Source organism: Nicotiana attenuata, chromosome 3 (assembly GCF_001879085.1).
Source record: "Nicotiana attenuata strain UT chromosome 3, NIATTr2, whole genome shotgun sequence".
In the NCBI taxonomy this organism is placed as follows: Eukaryota; Viridiplantae; Streptophyta; class Magnoliopsida; order Solanales; family Solanaceae; genus Nicotiana; species Nicotiana attenuata.
The window spans coordinates 15,212,265-15,229,473 of record NC_031991.1 but is presented as its reverse complement, the minus strand read 5'-3'; the positions used below and the strand labels follow the sequence as shown (position 1 = coordinate 15,229,473).

The following is a 17,209-nucleotide window of genomic DNA, read 5'->3' as shown; positions in this document are numbered from 1 at the left end:
AGTAGATGGGTAAATTTTGCACAACTGGAGGCTAGTGGGACCCGGGGGAGTATTGTAGTAATGTGGGATGGAAGAATATGGAAGGGGGAAGTTTGTGGTACTGGAGCTCACACAATCACTTGCAAAATTTCAAGCAAGATCCAGGAATATACATGGCATCTGTCAGCTGTGTATGCTCCTAATGACAGGAGAAAGAGGGAGGAAGTTTGGTGGGAATTGGCAGGGGCAAGAGGGCTATTCAATGGACCATGGGTGGTTTGTGGGGACTTCAATACTCTGAGGTACCCATCAGAGAAAAAGAACTGTTCCAGAATCACAAGAGCAATGAGGGAATTCTCAAGCTTTATTGAAGATATGGAACTGGTAGACTTACAATTAGCTGGAGGTGATTATACATGGAGGAAAGGGGACAGACATGTAATAGCAGCTAGATTGGATAGATTTCTAATCTCAGTTGAATGGAATGAAAACTTTAGGAACATAAAACAACAATTGATGCAGAGAGTTACATCTGATCATTCACCATTAATGCTTCAATGTGGTAGCTGGGAACCAGTAAAGTCATATTTCAAGTTTGAGAATTGGTGGTTGCAGACTGAAGGCTTCAAAGACAGAGTTGAAGACGGGTGGAAATCCTTCATCTGTGAAGGAAGGCCAGACTATATACTAGCTTTCAAACTCAAAGCTCTAAAGACAAAGCTAAAGGAATGGAGCAAAACTATGCAAGGCAATCTAGCACTGAGGAAAGCAAGTGTTCTCAATCAACTTGCAGAACTGGAAGAAGTACATGAACAAAAGAGCTTGACAGAGGAGGAAATTCACACAAAAACATCACTGTCTATGGAGTTTGAGGAGATTGCAAATCAAGAAGAAATAGCATGGAGGCAGAGATCAAGGGCTCTTTGGTTGAAAGAGGGAGATAGGAACACCAAGTATTTCCATAGAACAGCCAATGCACACAAGAGATATAATAACATAGATCAATTGACTGTGGAAGGGGAGACCTTACAGAGTCCTGAAGACATCAAGAGGGAGATAATCAGATTCTACAAAAAGCTGTACACAGAAGAAGAAGACTGGAGGCCAACAGGTTCCATCAGAAACAATCAAATGATCACTATAGAAGAAAACTTAATGCTGCAGAGTCCATTTGGAGAACAGGAAATATGGGATTGTGTTAAGGCATGTGCAGGTGACAAAGCACCAGGGCCTGATGGGTTTTCAATGGCATTCTTCAATAAATGCTGGGATGTGTTAAAAGATGATGTAGTAGCAGCTGTCCAGAACTTTTATGATCAAGGAATCTTTGAAAAGAGCATGAATGCCACATTTGTGGCTTTGATCCCTAAGAAGGCTGGGGCCAAAGAATTAAGAGATTTTAGGCCTATCAGTCTGATAGGCAGCATATACAAGATTATTTCCAAGCTATTGACTGAGAGACTCAAAAAGGTGATGAACAAATTGGTGGATCATCAACAAATGGCCTTCATAAGAGGCAGACAGATCATGGATGCTGTGCTAATAGCCAATGAATGTATAGACACAAGGAAGATAAGCAAAGAGCCTGGGATACTATGCAAGCTGGATATTGAGAAAGCATATGACCACCTGAATTGGAAATACCTTTTGGATACTCTGAGGAGGATGGGCTTTGGTGAAAGATGGATTAGCTGGATTAGATATTGCATTTCCACTGTAAGTTTCTCAGTACTTATCAATGGAGAACCAGTTGGATTCTTCCCTTCACAGAGAGGATTGAGACAAGGTGATCCCCTATCCCCTTTTTTATTCATAATTGCTATGGAAGGGTTAAATGACATGGTGAAAGTAGCTCAGACAAATAACTGGATAAGGGGCTTTAAAGTGAGTAATAGAACTGACAGTAACATGAGGATTTCACATCTGCAGTATGCTGATGACACTTTGGTTTTTTGTGAAGCTGAAAGAGAACAAGTAAAAGTGCTAAGGGTGATTCTGATTCTTTTTGAAGCTATTTCTGGGTTGCACATCAACTGGCATAAAAGTTTCATTTACCCTGCCAATGAGGTTATGCAGCTTCAAAGTTTGGTTAATATTCTTGGGGGGAAGATAGGGGAATTACCTACTGTATATCTGGGGATGCCTTTGGGAGCTAAGAGCAAGTCAAAAGATATTTGGAACAGTGTGTTGGAGAAATGTGAAAAGAAGCTAGCAAATTGGAAAAATCGATATTTGTCTATGGGGGGTAGATTGATTCTGATCAACTCTGTGCTTGATGCCTTACCTACTTATATGATGTCCTTATTTCCAATTCCAGTCAATGTAGTGAAAAGAATTGATGCTCTAAGAAGAAACTTTCTATGGGAAGGTAATAGTGATAAAAAGAAAATTCACTTGGTTAAATGGGGAGATCTGACTACTAGCAAGAAGGCAGGGGGACTGGGAATCAAGAATTTGAAAGTACAGAACCAGAGCCTGATGATGAAGTGGTTGTGGAAAATTGCAGCAGATGAACAAACATTGTGGACAGGGGTTATTAGGGAGAAGTATGGAAAGGAAGGAAATTGGACAACTAAGTCAGTGAGAAGTCCATATGGAGTTAGTTTGTGGAGATCAATCAGGAATCTATGGCCAAAAGTGATCAACAAAGCAAAGTTCAAAGTAGGAAATGGTAGGAAGATCTCATTGTGGGAAGACAACTGGCTAGGTCAAGGAACCTTGAAGGGGCTCTTTCCTACCATACATGCTTTGAATCAGCAACAACAAGCAACAATAGAAGAGGTTTGGACAGGCCAGGGCTGGAATCTCACCTTCAGAAGAATGCTAAATGACTGGGAAATTGATAGAATTATCCAGTTTTATAATACTTTGGAACAGTTCAGTGGTACCAACGCTAATCAAGATATTATTATATGGCAAGGGAACAGGCAGGGGAAGTTTTCAGTTAAGGAAGCTTACAGAGATTTCAACTTGTCCAACAATCAGGTAGGCTGCTGGCCATGGAAGATAATAGAAAGTTAAAATTCCATACAAGGTGGCTTGTTTTACATGGCTATTGGCAAAAGAAGCAGTGCTAACACAAGATAACCTAACCAAAAGAGGATTTCAATTGTGCTCTAAATGTTATTTATGTGGAGAGAAGGCAGAGACAATTAGCCATCTTTTTTTGCATTGCAAATTCACTTTACAGATATGGAGAATCTTCATCAGCTTAAGGGGAATTTCATGGACAATGTCGGGAAGAATCCTTGATATTCTAGCATGCTGGAGTAAAGAGGGCTCACTTTCTAGAGATAAAAAAGGATGGAGAATTGTCCCAGCCTGCATATGGCGGACAATTTGGGAAGAAAGGAATCAAAGATGTTTTGAAGACAAGTCTAGTAACATCCAGAAGATAAAGATGAAATGCTTAGCTCTTTTTTATTTTTGGTGTAAAGGAAAGCTTTTGGAGGATCATGAATCCATTTTAGATGTTTTAGAATCCTTGTGAGAAGACCAGGGATTAGAAGTTGTTTGTACTTTTGTCTGTTCACTCCCTTTGTAATTATGGGTGACTTCACAATTTTAATGAAGTCTTTATATTAATATACAAATATGTTACCTTCTCAAAAAAAAAAAAAAAAGAAGCAGTTGGGCTTCAGACTCTAATCGTGTATGTTGTGGGACAATTTCCTTTGTCATCTGTGATGCTCTTTGTAGTTATTTGGATGAGTTAGTTTGTGAATGGTAGTACACTGTAGTATTAGGTTTGTGCCTTTCCATACCTGTGTTGCTTTTCCATGATCAAAATTTCGCCTTTAGACCTTTTGATTGACATTCTTTTCTTTTTGCAATTTATATATGATATAAGTATGTTGATTGCAGATGATGAGTTCGTAATTTTTTGTGAAAGTCGACACTATCTTTTGTTGTTTGATATGTTATTCATATGCTGTTCTTTTAGCTACAAACATGCTTTGTGCGTTGTTGTTATTCTTTCATCCAAATCTGAGAATATTTTTGCAATTATCAGCACCGCATGGCCGGATTAGCTGCTATTGAGATAGCACAAAAAGTCTCAAAAGCTTGGCGTGCGTTACAAGCTGAATGGAGAAACTCAACTAAAGGCACAGCAAAGTCTGGGAAGAGACTCAGGAGAAGGGAAAAAGTAAATTCACTTAGTGTAAACAGAGGTGGAGCTGGTTGTAGCACTAGCAGTTCCTCAGAAACATCTGCTTCATACAGTTTGATTGACGATAGATCAACTGGGCGTTCTACAATGTCATGGAACCAGTTGTATTCATTGGCTGTCAAATGGAGACAAATATCTGAACCATGTGATCCAGTGGTGTGGATTAACAAGTTAAGGTAGTCTATCTTGTTTTCCCTTATTCCCTTAACCGAGTGTTGGTGTACTGAATTTTATTTAGCTATTAAAGGTTATTAAATCTATACTTGGTCTCAGCATATTAACAAATACATTTCCAAGTTCTTTTTGAATTTAAGTGCATAAAGATTATTAAAATAACTCGCTTCGCCTCGAGCATGAAAAAACCCCTCAACTTGTTTCCCTCAATCCTTTAGTTCTACGTTCCAGCTCTTTTTTTATTGGTGGTGTTTTACTTCACTCTCATATGGAGTACTCGTGGATTTGTGATTTTTATTATAACTTTTGACTTATCAAAAGAAAAAAAGGATTGCAGTATATAAGACTCTTGAAGTTTGGTGGTTGCAGCTTCTGGAGGACTGTAAACAATGTCACCTAGGCTAGTCTAAGCTATTCAAGAAACTAGACCAAAACCAAATCCGAACACTCCTGTTGGTTCTTTTGGTACAATCATCTATGTATCTTTTATGGAAAAGGTCCTGATTTTAGTCTTATGCGTCAATATATGGATGGGATCCACATTATATTTGCTCAATCTCTATGTAGCATGGGTATGTATATGAAAACTGTACTTTGTTTGAGTACAATTCGAAAATGAACTTTTTGAGACCTCAGGAATCATTTTTTTTCCGCATTATATATTTACATTCTAAATGATATTGTAAGAAGCATTATGATTATTGAAGACAAAAGTGGAAAAGTCGAAATGGTAAACTTCATTAGTGAAATTGCCCAGTCATTATTTAAAACTGTAAAAAGAGGAATTTTGCTGCATTCCAGACTTGATTGACCAAATTTTCTTAATGACTAAGTTAAAACCATAGTTTAAAGCTGTGTTTTGGCCCCAAATGTTTCCAATTCAACCCAAAGGCACCTTATTTTTTAATAAGGCTAATTGTAAGTAAAATGTTTGAAAATATTGATTATTTTTTTAAATCATACAGTGCTGTATCCTATGTGAACCCTCAGCGTATCATATCAGATACTGTATGTGTACCCACACACCGTCCAAATTCACTCGTAGGAGAAAATTTAGAGATGCACTTGTTTGATGGTATTTAAGGTAGATTCTTTGTATTGTTCCACATTTGCTGCTTATTCACATTTTTTTGACAACCATGGTGTCCGGGCCGGCTTGCACGCACCTCGACTAATTCCACGGGATGCCTGCTACCTCCCACTAGCAATAGGTACTAGGTAACTCTGTCCACCAAGGTTTGGATAGATCGGAAGAAATCCGCCTAGTGTTTTTGCCTCTACTGGGATTTACTGCATATTCACATATTAGACGAGAGAACATGCTCTCTCTGACACCCGCGAGAAGGACCGTGTTAGTCGGAACAGACTTTTCATCTAAGCTTCTCAAAGTCCAAGTCTAATTTTTAATATGTTGCTTTAACTTTACTTTCTGCTGAGATTCCCGTGTTTTTGCGTAGTGAGGAATTCAATTCTGGATTTGGGTCTAACACTCCTCTTGTTCTCGGTCAAGCCAAAGTTGTTCGCTACTATCCCAATTTTCAGAGGTAATTGCTTAACATTTCTGATTAAGTATAGGTGTATTTCTTTACTGTTTTTTGGGTGTAATATGACTGTTGCAAATGATACTGATGCCATGATTGACCTTTTGAGCTCGTTACACTACTTGTAGTTGATGCTACTCTTGTAATTACTTTACAGTACCTTCTTGCTGCTGGCCATCACATCAATAAATTGCTTTTTACGGTCAAATTACTTAACCTTTCTGATTTGTATTAGCTCCTTCTCAAGGTTCTTATTGTCTGTCAATGTTCAGAACCTTGACTGTTGCCAAGGCTGTTATTAAGGAGAAGAAATCAGTGTTCAACAAGGAAGACAAGATAATTGATCTTTCTGAAGAACGGAAATTGCAGGAAGTGAGTTTTTTTGCTTATGACCTTAGTTCAATCTTTTGCAATGTTGTACCTTTTGCACTTGTATAGTTTTTGGTGGTTGATAATTGGTTTTCTTGGTTCTTGTCAAAATACTAAGTATATAGCATCTCCATGACAATAAATCCAGCAAGTTGAGAAATCTTTATTAGCTGATTTTATATTGGTCACATTTCTTCCTTAGATGTATCTGAATGGCTCTCTAAAATCCAACTAGTAGTACCTTCCGTCCAAATATTTTAAGATGGAAAACTGTAAAAGCAATTTCATGTGGCCCTATGAAACTTGAAACTGGCTGCTTATTAATCTCTTCTTTCTCAGTATCACTATCCTTTCGGGAGCTTTTTCGTGTTCTCACCTTTTAGATGTCCACTTGCTAGGATTAAAACTTTTGTTCCCATGCTTTTTTTTTTCCACTTGCTACAAATTTTAACGGCTGTGCTGTACTTTGCAGATAATGACTGCAGAATCCAGCTCTGACCTTTACAGAGTTGTTGGTCAAGACTTTTGGTTGGCCACCTGGTGTAACAGTATGGCACTTGAAGGGTACTTTTTTTAAAATTTGTAGTCCTCTTTATACTGTATAGCAGCATGTCACTCTTGAATAGTTTCTCTCACCAGGATCTTCTTCTAATTTTCCTTCCTTTCTTATTGATTGATCAGGAAGCGTCTTGAAGGAACAAGGATCACACTTGTGAAAATGTAGAACACCATCTAACCTTATTGGAATTCAACCTTTTGTGTGTGTGGAGAGGGAGGGGGTGACTTGAGTAAATTATTGCTTATGTTAGTTCAATTTTTCTTACTGCTTGTCAACTCTTATTGTTCCTTCCAGGGGTGAGATTGGTTACGACTTTGCAATTAGAACACCTTGTACACCTTCTAGATGGGATGACTTTGATATGGAGATGACATCCGCCTGGGAGGTATCCCCTATTTTTTTACCTAGAAAGTCATTTTCTGCTGCCAGGACATAGTTTTTGGACATTTAAAAGCAATTTAACATGAATGTAAGGCAGTCGACATATAATTACTTTACAGTGCAATTTTGCATAGTATATTCATCTTGTGCCTGCTAAGAGATTGGTCAGCGAAGTCTTACAATAAGCCTATATTAGTCATTGGGAATGTTCTCATTAGACTACTCACTTTTAAGAGATTTATCCATCCTGTGCCTGCCCAGAGAGTGGTCAGTGAAGTCTTACAGTTAAGCCTATATTAGTCTGATCGAGAATGTGTTCATTAGACTCACTTGTATAGGAGTTTTTCTCTCTCTCTCTCTCTCTATATATATATATATATATATATATATATATATATATATATAGCCACACCCTTGATAGGAAGGTGTGGAGATCGAAGATTAGGGTAGTAGGATAGTTTGTTTAGTGTTCTCCCTGTCATACCAGTAGTATTAGTACGTACTTTAGTATTCTCTTGGCATTAGATTTCTATGACTACCTGTCATTTCTTTCTTCATTGTGGTCACCTGATTATTTGGTTGTTATTTGTGCTGCTTTTACATGGCTTCTCACTGTTGCGCTTCTTGTTTTTCTCTTCTTTAACGTGGTGCTTATGCTTCTCTGAGCCGAAGGTCTATTGTAAATAGCCTCTCTATCTCCACAAGGTAGGGGTAAGGTTGCGTACAAATTACCCTCCCTAGACCCTACTATGTGGGATTATACTGGGTTCGTTGTTATATATGGCACGGCCACATATGTCAGCTGTAGTAATGAGCCTTTTCCAGCCTAAGACATTTCTAAAAGTAATCATTATAACTGAGAAGATCCTGGGTTTTTGTGAGTATCATCGTCGTGATGGTTTGGTGTATATTTCTTGCTTGAACATGTTCATAGACCTACTATTTTAGGCTTTATGTATGTCGATTCATTTGCAATTATTGCTTACTTCGGTTGGTGTAGTTTACTTTGTCTTCCCTTTTCTGCTCTTTATTGGTTCTTGAGACACACGTGTGCGGCTTCTGTTTGGGATTTAAATGATAGTGTTCTAGTTAATTTAGTTGAATACAAAATGGTTGTGCAGGCGCTTTGCGATGCTTACTGTGGTGAGAATTATGGGTCAACAGATTTTGACGTGCTTGAAAATGTGAGAGATGCAATCTTAAGGATGACATATTACTGGTAAGGCATATTAACTTTTTGATTGTTTGATCTCAAGGGAAGTGTAGGCTTAAATTTGGCTGATAATTGTTGCAGGTACAATTTCATGCCGCTTTCCAGAGGAACTGCTGTCGTTGGGTTCATAGTTTTGCTTGGATTACTCCTAGCTGCTAATATGGAGTTCCCAGGAAGCATTCCAAAAGGTCTGCAGGTGGATTGGGAAGCCATCCTGGAGTTTGACCCGAGTTCTTTTGTAGATTCTGTAAAGAGGTGGTTGTACCCATCTCTCAAAGTCAGCACATCCTGGAAAACTTACCCAGATGTCACATCAACATTTGAGACAACTGGATCAGTTGTTGCTGCTCTGAGCTCCTATTCAGACTGAAGGAAATACGTCATTTATTGGTAAGTCGCTTTACATATGCAGGAAACAAATTTCTCTACTCTGTTCTGGCTGGATTTTTAAGTTTGCTGTTTGTAGTTCAGCAAAATGTGGAGCACGTGCTTGTGTGTATTGATTTTCCTCCTTGTATTTCACCTCTCCAATTTTAATATTCAATTTTACTAAGACCATGCACTTGACAGGGTCAGATTCTTAATCTACTTGACAAAGAGGTGCGTGCACAGTACACTTCAAATGAGGTTCTTCTAGTCTTTTTGGCCACCAGCGCCGTAGGCTTGAAGTGTTGGTGGCTACAAAGACTAGAACCCTCATTTGGGGGTTCTGGTGCTAAGCATAAGGATTGTTCAGTCAACTGGATGTTGTTGGTCTCTGTCAAGTGTAGTGTCATTAGAATGAAAATCGAAGGAAATTACTTAAAAATTTAAGTGGTAAAAGTATGGGGTACAGTACTAGCACATTAAACCACAAGGACATGAATGCTATTTGGCTTTGGTAGGGCAAGGTTCATGAGCCCTAAAGCTGCTCTTAACTATTTCTAAGTTTTGCAATTCTTTTTGTTGGTGAGAACAATGTGAAATGTTTCTACTAAATGTGAGGTTGCAACTACTTTAGTGGATTACCTCTTTTTGACATCTTAACTTTCCCATATATTCCCTGCAAATAGGTTTCATCTGAGATAATTTATCTGGAGGAATTTCACTGGTGCACCGGACTTATTGATCCTGTAACGGATGAATTGAGGCGAGAGGTTTTTACATTATTGCCATAGTCCAAGTGTACCATTACTTGTGAGATGTTGTATATTTGTTGTATTGTGTATGATCTACCACCTCATTTTTCCTTTCTTTTAGATTACCATGTTAGATTTCAGGATGCTTATTTAAAAAGAATAATAAATGGGTCTTCTAGTCTCTGTTTTCTCTGTATTTTGTGTTTCTATATACAGTTAGAAGGGCCCGTTTCTTCTCTAGTTTGCGGGGGTGGTGATGAATGAATTAAGCGCCTCTTTTTTCTAACGTAAACTGAGCTGCAATTTGGTGATAAGTCTACCATTTGGTATGCATGCTCAACACACAAATGTGTATTTTCAGAATTTCATACCCTAGTTTTGTGTTGTCTTCTGGTTTCCTAAAGCTGGAAACTAACATTTTATTTTGGTGAGGACGGAAGAGTATAGAAAAACTTTCTGGTCTACGGTTTGCGACGAGAAACAGGATGGAAAATGATATAGCGTAAAGCAATTTCTTTTTGAGCCCACATAGGGTTTTTTTCCGGAGGCCACAACCTTAGTTGAATGATAAGAAAATATATTCCAAATTTAATCTGGAAAAAAATATTTTCTTTAAAGAGGGAAGAAAAACATAGAAATGAGTCGTATCAGATAGTTGTAAAGCGAGATGCAATAACTACCGATAGACCAAAAATTAAAGAAAAGCTGTATTCTCCTTCTCCATTAAGTAAATAATAAAATAAATAAATGAACATACGCAAAAGCGCACGCTAGTTTTCAGCATTAGGAACGCACAAATCTATCTTAGCGGGTTAGGTACGATACGATACCTCAGCAGATCTATGCTTCAAATCTTATCTATTTGGTGTCCATTTAAGGTGCATTTGTTGAGTTGTCTTGTCAACGAGGACCATATCAAACCAAAAAGTAGCTTGCCTGAAAAGGGATTAATAAAGATGGACAGAAATCACATCTTTTCTTCACTCTTCAGTCAGAGATTCCCAAATATGATTAACTTCCAAGTGATTTTTGTTTCCCCAAAACCTTATAAAAAAAACCGCAAGCTTATGTCGGTTATAAGAATTTGACTGAAAGTTGAATAGTGTTCAAGTGGACATTAGACTATCTAAATAGAGAATATTCTTAATTGGCAATTGAACATGAGCTTCTCTAAAATCAAACTGGTTGGACTATTTAAATAGCTCCAACTTTAGTTTCCTTGGGGAACAAAAGACTATTTGACTTTTTTTTCTTGTACATCTACGCTTTTCCTTCCTTTGAAACGTTTCAGCAATGGTTCAATAACGCCTTTGCTTCTCCGACTTGTACTATTCAGCCTTCTCCAAAGCCGTCCCTTTTTCAAGAGCCGCTCCTCCTTGTCGTTCCCGTGGGTACGCATGCCTGTTTTAAGGAGCATGGCAATATTAAAAAATTCACATTTTTAATGCAATTTAACGTGTCTTATATTTAATTTCAGGTTATTCATCCCTCTTTTTATAGATTGTTATATGCCATCATATTTTAGGTGATCTGTATCATCTGATAGTCTCCAAATTCTTTTACACTTGTAAAGAAGTCAAACTAAAGAAATCCTTTTCTTAGCTGAGAACTCAAACTTTGCGCTATCATGTGAACTTGTAGAACTAAAATTGTTATATGAAATAAGCATCAACAAAAATAATTTAGCACTTACTTTTTAAAATTGCTTCTGTCTTCCCTTTCATTTTTGCACCTGCAAAGACATGCTGGGCGTCCCTGGATTTATGCGTTCCATCGTCATTAATGTCATCTTCCATTGACTTAGCGACACCCGCAAAAATCCACGTGGCTGTTATCTGTTTGTTCAACATGCACATTGCACAGTAAGGTATCTTCCTTTTGCTGCTTCTGTTTCCATTATTGAACTTGCTACGTTCATTAATGAACATCAAGCAATCCATTAAACTTAATCTAGCCAATCCTTTCATGTCATAAGCCTGTGACCTTCGCCACAGACTCTTAATATGAGGCCTCATTTCACCTGATAAACATAGTGCTCGAGTTGTATCACTAATAGCTAACTCTGCTTCTCCTAGAATTAAATGACATTGAGCTCTATTACTATAAAGAACAATCCTTTCTTTTCTTAACTTAAGTGGGCACAAATCCAGAGCCTTTGTATATTTGTTTACGGCTTCTTCAATATCAGCTGACCAAAATTTCCTATTTCCTTCACGTTTTAATATTGCAACCAAAAGCTCTCTTTCCCTTACTTCTTCTTCGGACATTAATTTATCCCTTTTCCTTTTTTCTACTTTCAACTCCCAAATCTCTTCAATAGCCTTTTGTGATCCTTTTCTGGTGAAACTCAATTGACCATACTTTATTTTTGCATAATCTTGTAAGATTACTTGCGTTATCACGTCACCCATTTTTCTTCTACCTTTAACAGTTCTAAGCTCTACTAAATCAGCAAGAAAAGGAGCGGCAATGTTTCTTACTACGCTTCTTGTATTTTGATCTTTGAGAAGTAATAAAAGACTTTCAATTGCCCATAATTGCCATTCGTCTGAAGATCTAGAGATATTACAAATACTTGCTACAATTTCTTCTGATTGTGCTATATTTCTTCGACCTATTTCACTGTGGCGTAGACTTTTGATCAGGCCAATGCCAGAGAAAGAATTCTGGTTCTGTAATCCACCCCATATAGCACATAATTTCTTGAGAAATTCTTCTTTGCATATCAAATTGATGCTTCTTTTCTTTCTAACAAAGCAGTTGAGAAGGTAAAGAGACCAACATTGCATTTGGCAAGCCCAAGACTCTGCTTTTCTATTCTCCATTTCAAATCCTCCTAGACCTTTTATCATCAAATGACGATGATATTCTACTCTATTTTCACTTTTCTTGATAACAAATTCAGTGTAAATAGTTTGAATGCATTTCGAAACTATGTCCATAGCTAGCTTTATGATTTCCGTTTCGTAGACTTTAATGTCTTCAAATGTTCTTCTATGTCTGGCAATGTGACCAAGTGCTCTAACAGCTACTCTTTGCTCGACCCATGTTATCTTTCCTCTTAAAAGCTCTATTAATGGCGAAATTACAGCTGATTTAACAGCCAATACAGAAAATCGAGATTTATTCATGGTGTAGGAGCCAATAATGTGAGCTGCATAGTAAGGAACATACACGTTTTTGCCACTCGAAAGCCATTTTTGGTCACGGATGCACCTGTTGAGAAGTCTAGTCATGCAATTAAAAATGCCGAGATATGGAAATTCAGGGTCGTCTGGTTGAGCCAGAGCAATATTCCAGAGGCATCTTAAGGTGATGACAAGGTTTTTATCATCTCTGAGAAGAGGCAAATCTTTGAAGCATTGAGCTATTAATTTTCTTCGTACAGATGTATGTGTTTCAATAATGGTGCATAACAAGCAACTAGTACTGTTGCATGTCATGTTGAAGTTAATGGCAGCTGTTTTCTTTGAGGGGTGGGAGTTCATTGCTAGCTTTCTGAGTAGTCAGAGAATGTTAATTTCTACGGCAGGTTGTAGTTTTATTAGTTTTAATTAATTAATTTCCTGGCTAGTGGGCAGGTAGGGTTTCATTTTCACAAGTTAACCTTAGTCAGCAAAGTGTTTTGTCGTTATTCATGTTCAATCGTACATAAATAATACTACCAAGTTGCAACTCCCCCGACCCACAAAGAGAGAGAGAGAGAGAGAGAGAGAGAAGTGTTTTTGACAAACATTTGGGCTGAATCATGAGACCACTTCATCTGACTAAACGCAGATTTCCCGTAAGCTATGTGATCTTTTTTCGGTTTTACCATACATATGTGAAAAAAAGTTTAAAATGTACACATAAAATACGATGACACTCATTCTCAACTCAACTTTAAATTCGTGTTCATCCAACTATGAGCAGCAATTGTGATGCACGAATGAAGTAACTGGCAGAAAAATAGTAGAAGAGTTTAAATATGATTAAACAAGAAAAGCAGAAGTATAGAATATGAGTTCAGACCGTTATGATATTGAGCATAGGAAGTCTAAGAAGGAATTAAATTTATGGTCCCCTCCTATTGAATCCAATGAAGAGGCTCCAAAGCGTCCCTTTTTTATTTTAAAACATAAGATCTAGCAGCCTCGTGGTATCCAGATTTAACTTAAAAAGCAAACAAAGTGACCCACAAGTACAAATAGGGTGGGTCTCAAGAAAATGCGGCTAATTCACGTATGAGATAAAGTATCTTTTGGGGCCTTTTTGAGTTGAAGCAGAGTTTGCAACTCAAATCGAAACTGAAGGGCATTGCTTTTGATGACGAAAATAATCATTACAATCTGGGATATATAATGCTAACATACTAATTAGTCCAGGTTTACAACATATGTCTTTTCATAGGCGGCTTTTCAGCCATGTCCATGACCCCTTGGACACGCCCGATGGCGTCCTGGCAAGCCTCCTAACTCCTAGCGCTATGGACGGCCCCGTGGTCTTGGCCACGCCAAGTGACAAGCACGATATAGAGTAGTTTTATTTCATGTATTTCCATTATGTCTCTCTACCTTAGTTAGGTTAAGTCTTGTAACTTTGGTTTATTTTCTTTAAGCATTATTAGGGGGAACAAGCAATCAAACTTTCTAGCAAGCAAATAATTCTCTGTACTGGTGTCTCTTCCCCTTGACACCGTGTTGCTTTTCTCTATTAGCTTTCATTAATACAATCAAGTTTTCTTTCATTCTCAATTCTCTTTTATGTTCTCTCAATTGCTCTTGATATTGGTTTTTCCATACTACACTAACAATCTCGTCTAGTGTACGGAGGGGACCCTAGTTGGCGGATAGTAACTGCACAGACATCGATTGCTTAGCCTTACGTCGCCCTTGCAAGGAATCTCAGGAAGGCGCCGCGTAACAGTTGGTATCAGAGCCTAGGCTTGACATCGGACGGGGGAACACATTGCCATTACCACCATTTCTGACCATGGTGAATCATGGGGACCACATTGCGGCCCTTGAAGAGACGGTTGACGTATTACGACCCATCGTAAATACAGTGACTGATCTAAGAACCAGCCTAGTGCAAAGGTTGGACGACCTGGGTCGCAGGATGCGGCAGGCCAAAGGTGACATCGCGAACATCAGTCGCGACTCTGAAGGAGACCGGCAAACAGCAGCCATAGAGGCAACTGAGATTTCTGGTAAATTCGAGGGCCTCCAACGGGAGCGGATCGAGGATTTAACCTATAGGGCACAAGAGGCAGTCAAAGTGACTGCCATGGACTGGAAGATCCTCTATCTATTATCATACCCGTACCGGCAGTTAGACTAGCACTCTCTCCCCAATCAATCGCAGTAACTGGCTGTAAGAGAGCTGACTGTCTACTATCTATGTCATGCCTTGGCAGGTGAATATGAGAGAGAGGTTGTAAGTGCATTCTCTCCTTCTCCATCTTCTGGAAAGCACTCTTTGAGCATGCTGACAGAATGATTGACACTCACATCTCTCTCATTTCCAGTGATTTCGCTACAGTTTACATGCAGCAAACCATAGACAACTTAACTTGCCAGCTCAATATTGTCAATGCTTTACTACAAGGCCTACTTCGAGGAGGCGAAAACCAGATCGGGGGTGCTGCGAACTTCGCCCTGTGCCACAAAAGCTGAAGATTCCTGAGCCTAAACCATACAATGGAGCTTGGAATCCCATGAAAGTGGAGAACTTCATCTTCGACATCGAACAGTACTTCGATGCTGTGGGGGAGTTAGAAGAAGCAAAAACGGTAGCAACTGCTGCCATGTATATTCAGGGTGATGCTAACTCTAGTGGCAAGTGAAATACGAAACCATCAGGGCTAGTGAAGATACTATCGAGACATGGGCAGAACTGAAGGCAGTCATACACCTACAGTTCTTCCCCAAAAATCTAGAGTACAATGCACGGAGGAAGCTACAGGGGTTACGCCAGACCAAGTCAGTGTGGGATTACGTGCGGAATTCTCCACGCTCATGCTGAACATACAGGATATGGGGGACAAAGACAAACTCTTCAAATTCCTAGAAGGTTTGAAAAACTTATGCCCGTATGGAGCTGTAAAGACAAGGAGGTAGACACTTTACCCAAGGCGTCCAAGCAGCGGAATGCCTTGGGGACTATCAAGTGGAAGCTCGAAAGGATAGGCCTCAAACGCCTGTCCTTGGAGGATACAAAGGGGGCCAACCTAGCAATGGTGGCCCTAGCAGAAGTGGAGGATATCGGAGTGCAACCAAATCTAAGACTCTTTCCTCACGCAATAATAGTGCTGCGTCTCACAACAATGATCGGGGGAGGAAGGCCCCTTCAGGATGTCGTGATTGCGGCGGGCCACATTGGAACAAAGAATGCCCACAGGCACAGATGAACACCCATCAAACTTCTGATGATAGGACGGATGACGACACAGATGATGCTGACCAGACAGAACCAATAGGTGTCTTCAACGCACTTATTTGTTCTATTTTTGAGGCCTTAGCGGGAACCCGTGCTGGTATTCGTAAGAAGAAGGACCCATGCCCAACCACCAAGAAAGGGAAAAAGAAGGCGGATGCGGGGACTCCTATTAACTAAGAGAAGATCTTAATGTTCGTCGAGATGAAAGTTAATGGCAAGCCCATCCGAGTGATGATAGACACGGACGTTACTCACAACTACTTAGCACTCAACTCAGGTAGAGCACCTTGGTCTAGTTGTGGGAAAGCGTAGAGGTCGTGTCAAGGCTATCAACTCACTGCCTCAGCTAGTGGGTGAATAGACAAAGGAGTGCTAGTGAAGCTTGGTCCTTATGAAGGAAAATTCAACTTGCGCGTGGTGATCATAGATGACTTCGAGCTGATGTTAGGTTGGAATTTATGAGGAATACCAACACCATTCCTGTACCTTATGCCAACATGCTACTGATGATGGGAGCAAACAGGGCCAAACCCTGAATTATCCCATGCACAACCTTAAAGGTGGGCGTTGAGAACATCTCGGCCCTGCAGTTGAAGAAAGGGGTCAAAAGGCATGAACCTACGTTCCTGGCTTCCCTCTGTATTGAAGATATAGAACGCTCTTCGGGTCCCAATCCTGCACCCGTGAAAGAGCTGCTAAAGGAGTTTGAAGACGTCATGACATAAGACATGATAAGGCGACTCCCACCTAGGCGCACTGTGGACCATGAGATTGAGTTGGTGCCGGGTGCGAAGCCACCTGCCCCGGCACCTTACAGAATGTCACAACCCAAACTCACCGAGCTTCGGAGACAATTGACGGAAATGCTAGACACGGGGATCATTGTGCCCTCCAAGTCCCCTATGCTATTCCAAAAAAAAAAAAAAAATAGGATAGCACCCTACGATTGTGTGGATTATTGGGCCCTAAACAAAATCAGCGTGAAGAACAAGTACCTTATCCAGCTAATGGGAAACTTGTTCGATAGATCTGGTGGCGCTATGTTGTTCACCAAAATAGACCTGAAGACAGGTTACTGGCAAGTCTGAATTGCTGAGGAAGATGAACACAAGACGACCTGTGTGACAAGATATGGGTTGTACATGCCATTCGGCTTGACTAATGCTCCAGCCACATTTTGCACCTTGATGAACCAAGTCTTCCGAGAGTTAATTGATGAATTTTAATTGGTCTACTTGGACGACATTATGGAATATAGCAAAACATTAGAGGAACATATGGAGCACA

General features: G+C 39.4%; 2 protein-coding genes across 2 annotated transcripts in view; one reads left to right on the top strand and one right to left on the bottom strand.

Moving 5' to 3' along the window:
• LOC109223338 (suppressor of RPS4-RLD 1) overlaps nt 1-9,699 on the top strand; it is a 26,373-nt gene extending 16,674 nt beyond the window's left edge. The window contains exons 16-24 of the mRNA XM_019387602.1: nt 3,992-4,326; nt 5,782-5,868; nt 6,138-6,237; nt 6,707-6,798; nt 6,916-6,954; nt 7,088-7,178; nt 8,296-8,393; nt 8,469-8,777; nt 9,440-9,699. Coding sequence (XP_019243147.1) covers nt 3,992-4,326; nt 5,782-5,868; nt 6,138-6,237; nt 6,707-6,798; nt 6,916-6,954; nt 7,088-7,178; nt 8,296-8,393; nt 8,469-8,757 — 1,131 coding nt within the window. The 3' untranslated portion in view covers nt 8,758-8,777; nt 9,440-9,699. The remainder of the gene's footprint in view (nt 1-3,991; nt 4,327-5,781; nt 5,869-6,137; nt 6,238-6,706; nt 6,799-6,915; nt 6,955-7,087; nt 7,179-8,295; nt 8,394-8,468; nt 8,778-9,439) is intronic.
• LOC109223337 lies at nt 10,528-13,130 on the bottom strand. The gene is made up of 2 exons (XM_019387601.1): nt 11,199-13,130; nt 10,528-10,906 (listed from the first exon to the last, which is right to left on the bottom strand). Exons 1-2 carry the CDS (start codon nt 12,991-12,993, stop codon nt 10,740-10,742), a joined length of 1,962 nt encoding a protein of 653 aa, XP_019243146.1. The 5' UTR covers nt 12,994-13,130; the 3' UTR covers nt 10,528-10,739.

Excerpts from the sequence above, each read along its gene's own strand:
- LOC109223337 (XM_019387601.1), bottom strand. The coding sequence starts at position 12,993 with ATGAACTCCCACCCCTCAAAGAAAACAGCTGCCATTAACTTCAACATG. Across the intron at positions 10,907-11,198 it reads GACAGAAGCAATTTTAAAAA|GCATGCGTACCCACGGGAAC; the intron begins GTAAGTGCTAAA and ends TCCTTAAAACAG.